Genomic DNA, 6,973 nt, shown 5'->3' with positions numbered 1-6,973 from the left:
TTTACACAGGAAAAACTGAGAAGGCAAAAAAAAAAAATAGAACAAAAAGCCAATTGCATTAAAGTAAAAACAGGCAGCCATAGCCAATGGTAGCTATAGAGGAATGTGAACTTCTTTATATCAGCAGTAAATGAGGACTGACTGCTATGGTTGAGGTGGTTGCCCTGAGCTTTTGTCCACTTCTTCAAACTTAAATAAGCTCCAGAATTCATATACATTAAAGCCCTTAATCAATCTCTCAACAACTCACGACTTCTCTTCTTTGTATTTTTCTTCTCTTCCTGGTTGTTTGTTGGTCGAATTATGAAAGTGAATGGCAATTCCTGAAATGGGGGTTTTCAAGTTTCTTAAACTCAGTTTCTTTGTTGCAGTAATGGTTGTTGGTGCACTGAACTTTACCGAGTCAGCAGTTTACATTCATTTCGATGAAACTCCCCCACCATGGTCAAGGCTCTCTACTGCTATTTTTAGGTACTCTTTTGAAAGGCCTAACGGTTCTAATGCTTGCAGGAACAGTAGTTGCTCTATTTACTGTGAGGTATCACTCCTGGTAACTTCTCTGTCACTCTGTTTGATTTCAATCACTTAAGAGATATCGGAATCTTGAGATCCTCCCTAGATATTAGCTTAAATAAAATGTTAGGGATTCAAATGTCGATGTCTTCAATGACGACCAAAAGTATCCACATTGGTAATTTACTAAGATATTTAACTTTGTTCTTGATGAGCAGTTGGATGGGCAGAGATTGAAACCTTGTCATGCTGATAACTTAGTACTGAGAAACTTAACTGCAAATCATAAGCACAACTTCCTTCTCAAAGTCATAACCCTTAATGGAGAGAAAAACTCTTCAGCTTATTCATGGTTTATCGGTAAGTATATCGGATTGAAGGCTTGGCATATATGATTCTGATAGTCTAGTGATTTGCTTATGGTTTAGACTCTTGTTTCAGATAAAATCCCACCAACAGCAATTATTTCAAGCAAACAGAATTACACGAATGCTAAAAAGATTACAATCGACATTACGTTCAATGAAGCTTGCACTCGACATGGTGGCTTCAAGTGTCTGAACTCATCAAATTGTGATGTAAGTGGGGTACTTTGCTCAGAACTTGTTAATTTGTTGAATATGAGATGAGGTTTTTGAGGCCTTGCCGTGTGCAATAAACAACAGAAATTAAAACTTCAATGAGGTGTCTTCAGGCTTTAAATTGAGAACAACTCATTTTGTAGGTTATTGTTGATGGTCCTGCGCATGTCCAGCCATCATCTCTGAGCATCATTGAACCTAACATTAAATACAGCTTCCTACTGGTTCTACCCTCGAAAAGCATATATGGGCGTGTTGTGGTTACAATGGCTGATGATATTTGTAAGGATAGGGCTGGAAATAATTTCATGAGAAGCAATTCTTCCACCTTAATCGTTCACTTTGGTAAGAATCCGATCAACGATTTTGAGCATCAAGGTTATAGACTTTGTTACTTGTATTTAGGAGTATGTGATATATATGGTTTTGTGTCTAACACGAGTGTGTTCAGTTTTTTTGGTTCTAAGTTTTCCATAAATGTGAAGGACCATACCCTATACAATGTCCACATATGTGTCGATTATGAGTACTTCAAGGAAACAGAAGAGTCTTGGTGACAGTTTACAGTACAAAATCTTATTTTGAACCTTTTATTGTTCATATCTCCAAAACTTATGTTAGACAGAAGACCTGTGTTGGTTGATCTTTGGTCATCTATTCCATCATACGAGTTGTCGATCAATGGAGTTCCTCGAACAGTTTTCGCAACTAACAGAATGGAGGAGTTGAAGGTGTACATGGATTTCAGCATTCCGGTAATAAATTCAACAGAGCAGATCCTAAATGCATTAGATGTGAACTTTGGTAGTTTAATACCTGTTAATCAGAGAACTCATGGAAACAGCCGATTTGCATTCAGTGTAAGCAACCAAATTTACATTCTCATAAAAAAAAATTGAAATATCATCCCTTGTGATAGAGATTTACATCCTAACTAAAAGTTGTTATAACTTTGGCAGCTCAAGAATATTGCACCAAAAACTGAAATAATCACAGTCAAACTACAAGCTGGTTTGTTGATTGGCAGAACGGGCACTCCTGTCTCAACTGTTAACTCATTTACATTCCTCTATGGTACGCTTTTTCTTCCATTGTTTTGCCTCCTTTCCAGAAAGAGTTAGTGGCACTTTCAGATGTTCCTAGCCTACGCTGTAGCTTCTTTGAGAGCTAATTGATGATTTTTGCTCTAAGATTGCATGAAGCCTGGGATCGGGTTAAGTACGAGTTCAGAAAACTTTACTAAGGAGTCCAATATCAATGTAGTAGTTGAGTTCACAAAGCCGGTTTTTGGTTTCGAGGCCTCCATGATAGAAGTGTATGGAGGGAGACTCATAAGGCAGGTGCATATGAACATCCCGAACATTTGATATCAGAAGCAATCATATCCTAATAAAAAAAACACACAAGCAATCATGCCATTCTAGTGATGCATATTTAACATCATTTTCTTTCATGTAGGTTTAAGGAACTTTCAAGGGCTCTTTACTCCTTGACTGTCATGGCAATAACTAATAATATGGTGTCAATTTCTATTCCTGAGGGGAAAGTGAATGATATTTCAGGAAATGTGAATGTGGCTTCTAATAGATTGGAAATTATTCACTGTAAGTTTAACAACTTTCCTCTTTATTTTCTTCAACTATTATAGTTTATCATAATCCAGGAATTACCCAGATTTTGTTTTCAGAATTGGTGAAACCGAAGGTTAATACATGAACATGTTCTTATATTTAAACAGATTCAACACCTGCAATATCGACAGCTCTACATTCATTTGTGACTGCTGGAGTCTTAGCAACAACTCTAGCTGCAGCAACTCTTTCACTTTCCTCCACAAATCTTGGAGCAATTTCGAGTAATACTTACGTAGCTTCCGATGCGTCAAAAAATCTTCATGTAAGTGATTTCAATAGCTTGGTGGTGTCAACAAGCTAAAATTTTTTGTGCCATCATACTTTAAGCTCAGAGTAAAGACATTAGAAAATTTTCATCACAGGGAATGATAGGACACCTGCAAGTTTTTGTCCTTTCAGACTGGCTATTAGCTGATCAACCCATTGAATATTCAGAGACAACAAAAGGTCTTAGGTGGCTAATACCTCGACAGAAACTTCCCTGGAAAAAGAATGACTGTTCATTTTGGCCTAACAATGTTTATTTGGATCAAGGGAGATTCCTAAAGAGATCCGCTAGAGCTTACCATGACATTCAGTTCATTAGCCCGTCCTACATGCCACAAAAGTTACAATTTCCCACTGAATATGACCCAAAGTTCAATGGGAGGCGCAACATAAGCAAAGAAAATACTCCTTTGGGCTACCTCTAAGTTCAAATGAATACTTCACCTTTTTCTTGGTTGGTATTTCTGTATGATGTTGATATTATGTTTTTAAGTGAAAACCTTTATATTTCTATTCATTGGTTATGCAGAGAGGAGAGCCATTATCTGCTGGCAATGTTGTAAAAAAATTGCAGAATTATAAAGGGTCAGATAAAGAATTTTAACTTCCTAATTTTGTTTCGAAAGATGCGTAATTTTAAGATGCTGAAGTAGTTTATTTATCAGGTGGCAGGACATGGAGATGAACTTGTTCTGGCTTAGCACAGGAGTTGGCAGCTTGCTAATGCTTCACTTTGCACTGTTAGTTTTCTTAAGATGGAGGATAGGTGCTGCAGCTCGATGGATGATTTCGGTTCCGAGATTCGAGCTCCTCCTTTTAATTCTCGCACTGCCTTGTGTATCTCAGTCTGCTGCATTTGTAATAAGAGGTGAGAAATTATACTTATATGGCATCTGGTTTTGAATATATTATTGATAGTGAAATCTAAAGACATATGATTGATAGGTCGTACAATTGAAGGGATCATCACTGGAGCTTTGTTGTTAGCTATCCCTGCGGCCTTCATTTTATCAGTATGCCTTTTTCTTATAATAGCAGTCTTCACAGGCAGCCTTGCTCAGTACAAAGAAATCAGATATGGCACTGCAGAAGAGCACTGGCATAAGAAATTGTGGTTCTCTATTGTGGGAAGACCTGCTTATGGAAAATGGTTTTATATGGATGGACTGCCTTCATCGTTTCTTTCTTTCTTTGGCATTCTATTTGAGGATCACAAGGGTCCTCCAATATATGTTTTTGTTGACCAGAATGACACAAATACTATGCCTAGGTGGGTTGGGAGTGGTCAAAATGGGATCGGAAGAATGAGAGCAGTAAACTCAGATGACAGCCATGAAGAAACGAAAATCCCATTGCCGACGAGGGTCTTAGGTTGTGCTAGATCCTCCTATATCGTTCTTGATCTTTTAAGAAGAGTCTGCTTGGGAGTGATTGCTGGATCCTACTCAACACACAAATCAAGCCAAAGCCTTTGGGCATTAATGGTCACACTGGTGCAGTTCATATATTTATTTATTCTCAAGCCACACATAAGGAGGGGAGTTTACATTGTGGAAAGTATTTCACTGTTGAGTGAGGCTGGCATCTTTGGTCTCTCCATCAGTATGAATAAATCGAATTCGAATAGGGAACAAGCATTGGGATACCTAATGCTGGCTCTCCTTTTCCTTTCCTTTGTTTCTCAACTTGTAAATGAATGGTATGCACTGATAAAGTTCCTTCTGAATCTGTCTAAGCCACAAAAGACTTCTTTTAAGCTTGGATTGAAGTTTGCTGCCAAGGGTCTTCTGTTGCCTTTCCTCTCAAGGAAGCATTGGACAGGAGTCGTACCAGGTTCTTCGAAAGAGAAATCAGTCTTAGTTCCGGTCCTTCCTCAAACCAGGGAAACCGAGTTAGCAAGGAGTGGTAGAAGGGAACCACATGTCGGGCAACTAAGTTCCATGACTGCAACAGTAGTCCCTCTGCTCAGTCCAGGTTCAGGCTCACCCATTGTTCAAGCTACAGGCACAACTGCAGAGACAGCTCTCGTCGGGCAAAAAACAGAAGAAAGTACGAAAAATGATATGAAGAAACTAAGGGAGATGGCAAAGGCAAGTTTCTCAGGGAAATCAAAGGATGAGGAGACATTTGGGTTACAATCTTTCTCTTATGAAATTGTCTCAAATGACCCTCAAACCTCAACTTCTAATGTTATCTCAAATGATCCTCAATCCTCAACTCCTAATGTTATGAAGTATGTATAAATTGTTGAATACTGACCCATGGCAAAGATCTTTTTGTTCTCTAGAATTGTATGCGACCACTTTATTGTTCATTAATAATAGCACTAAAATCGTGAACTTTGACCACTTTATTGTTCATTAATAATAGCAAATTAGTGCTTAATCGCAAGATGTGATACGGAAACATGACATGAACACAACATGTGCATAAATACAAAAACAATGTAGTAAACATGAGACATAGAATGCTTAATACACATGAGTATTCATGATTAGGATTTTAAACATCAGGCCTGCTAACGACTGTTTTTGCTCAATACTCGTCTTGGAAGGTCTGTAACAAAATATCACTATACAAGGAATCCATTTCCCTCAACCTCAATCTTTTACTATGAACCAGTTGTTTCAATCTAATCTCAGTATAGTAACGACCTCTGATATGCAAAGCAAGGATTCATCAAGAAGATAATAATTAATAACTACGACTAATCAAACAAATTCAAGTTCATGGCTTTCTCCAATACTCTGCAATTAAAATTACAGACAGATTTCATTTTCCAAAAGCATTCAACATTCCGATTTTAAAAAATTTAGAGCTTTAGGTTTTCAGCGCTTTAATTTTAAATAATTTGAATAAAATCAGATCAACATCATTTGGGTAAGAGATCCTTAATAATCAATGCAGTAAACCACAAAAGCAACATGAAAACTAACTAAAAATTGAACCGTACCTAACTAGATCCAACAATAATGTTGTTAATAGGGATAAAGATGAGCTTGACGAAAAACCCAACGAACCCCATAACCACGAATCCGATCGCTGTACGTAAAGCCACCTTCGTAAATTCTGAAATAAGAAAAGAATGGAAGTTTCAATCAGATTTCTGATGGATCAACAAATTCTAATACCAAAAAGGAGGGGAAATTGGGAGAAAAAGGAGAAAAGAGTAACCTTTACGATCGGGTTTGTGGCATCTCTTGACGAGACGAACACTGTCCTTCGCGAACTCTCTTAGCGGATCAAAAACTGAGTCAATTGCGTCCATTCTTTTTCAAGGTAGAGTTGGATTTTTTCTTCTTTCTTCTATAGGCTTTAAAGATCTAGGAATCTCTTATAAGAGTTGGTGATACTTTGACGACGCTTAATATAAAAATAAGGGCTCAAGTTATATTGATTTTTTATTTAGGTACTTGAATTATTTTTAAGTTAATATATATCACATTAAGTACTCAAATTATATATCACTTATTAAAAAAATTTATCCTTGACTGCCGGAGGTCTTCCACGGAAGCTGCTCTCAACCTGGCGTTGGGGGCAGCCTATTACACTACCTCCCCTTACCCCATTACATATGGGAATAGAGTTTTGTTGTTGTTGTTGTTATTAAAAAATTTTATTAAGTAACACGTGTCACATTTTGATAATTTTAAATATTTTATTTAAAATAAAAAACTTTAAATATTTTTTCTTTAAAATACTTCAAAATTTTTAAAAATCTTAAAAAAATCTTCAAACCTTTGAAAACATTTATTCTAATCTCTATACTCACTCGGTCATCGTCATTGTCGTTGACTGAATCTCTACCCGATTGAACTACCATTGATGACACAATCACCATTACTAACCATTCTGACTATCATCATCAAATGTTAATATTAGGTAAAAGGAAAGGGAGATAAAGGGGGATGGGGGAAAGAAACGACTAGGGAGACAAGGGAAGAGAGCAAGGGGGCGGGAGGGGGACTGGCGGTTGGG

General features: G+C 37.2%; 3 protein-coding genes across 4 annotated transcripts; 2 read left to right on the top strand and 1 right to left on the bottom strand.

Moving 5' to 3' along the window:
• Positions 1 to 220: 220 nt before the first annotated feature.
• On the top strand, positions 221 to 3,556 carry LOC120138461. The gene is made up of 11 exons (XM_039153918.1): positions 221 to 538; positions 732 to 873; positions 955 to 1,091; positions 1,238 to 1,439; positions 1,716 to 1,954; positions 2,054 to 2,168; positions 2,286 to 2,430; positions 2,553 to 2,698; positions 2,833 to 2,990; positions 3,091 to 3,449; positions 3,525 to 3,556. The coding sequence occupies exons 1-10, from the start codon at positions 314 to 316 to the stop codon at positions 3,418 to 3,420; spliced, it is 1,839 nt and encodes a 612-aa protein (XP_039009849.1). The 5' UTR covers positions 221 to 313; the 3' UTR covers positions 3,421 to 3,449; positions 3,525 to 3,556.
• LOC120138462 (protein transport protein Sec61 subunit gamma) lies at positions 3,524 to 6,331 on the bottom strand. 2 transcript variants are annotated; one of them, XR_005517539.1, is made up of 4 exons: positions 6,170 to 6,331; positions 5,949 to 6,064; positions 3,948 to 5,005; positions 3,524 to 3,845 (listed from the first exon to the last, which is right to left on the bottom strand). XR_005517539.1 is itself a non-coding variant. In XM_039153919.1 (3 exons), exons 1-2 carry the CDS (start codon positions 6,261 to 6,263, stop codon positions 5,949 to 5,951), a joined length of 210 nt encoding a protein of 69 aa, XP_039009850.1. In that variant the 5' UTR covers positions 6,264 to 6,331; the 3' UTR covers positions 3,524 to 5,005. The 2 variants fall into 2 exon arrangements, 1 of the variants encoding a protein (XP_039009850.1); XM_039153919.1 differs by having other exon boundaries at positions 3,524 to 5,005.
• LOC120138597 lies at positions 3,528 to 5,238 on the top strand. The gene is made up of 3 exons (XM_039154040.1): positions 3,528 to 3,580; positions 3,661 to 3,863; positions 3,941 to 5,238. The coding sequence occupies exons 2-3, from the start codon at positions 3,671 to 3,673 to the stop codon at positions 5,236 to 5,238; spliced, it is 1,491 nt and encodes a 496-aa protein (XP_039009971.1). The 5' UTR covers positions 3,528 to 3,580; positions 3,661 to 3,670.
• Positions 6,332 to 6,973: the final 642 nt, after the last annotated feature.

This window comes from Hibiscus syriacus, unplaced genomic scaffold, assembly GCF_006381635.1.
Source record: "Hibiscus syriacus cultivar Baekdansim isolate YM2019G1 unplaced genomic scaffold, ASM638163v2 tig00110694_pilon, whole genome shotgun sequence".
NCBI classification, from domain to species: Eukaryota; Viridiplantae; Streptophyta; class Magnoliopsida; order Malvales; family Malvaceae; genus Hibiscus; species Hibiscus syriacus.
Note: the sequence above shows the minus strand (reverse complement) of the source record. Positions and strands in the feature narration are given on the sequence as shown.

Bases quoted from the DNA above. Each gene is read 5' to 3' on its own strand.
- LOC120138462 (XM_039153919.1), bottom strand. From the start codon at position 6,263: ATGGACGCAATTGACTCAGTTTTTGATCCGCTAAGAGAGTTCGCGAAG. The intron at 6,065-6,169 runs GTTACTCTTTTC...TTCTTATTTCAG, and splicing joins CCACAAACCCGATCGTAAAG to AATTTACGAAGGTGGCTTTA.
- LOC120138461 (XM_039153918.1), top strand. From the start codon at position 314: ATGGCAATTCCTGAAATGGGGGTTTTCAAGTTTCTTAAACTCAGTTTC. The intron at 539-731 runs GTATCACTCCTG...CTTGATGAGCAG, and splicing joins GTTGCTCTATTTACTGTGAG to TTGGATGGGCAGAGATTGAA. The intron at 2,431-2,552 runs GCAGGTGCATAT...TCTTTCATGTAG, and splicing joins TATGGAGGGAGACTCATAAG to GTTTAAGGAACTTTCAAGGG.
- LOC120138597 (XM_039154040.1), top strand. From the start codon at position 3,671: ATGGAGATGAACTTGTTCTGGCTTAGCACAGGAGTTGGCAGCTTGCTA. The intron at 3,864-3,940 runs GTGAGAAATTAT...TATGATTGATAG, and splicing joins TGCTGCATTTGTAATAAGAG to GTCGTACAATTGAAGGGATC.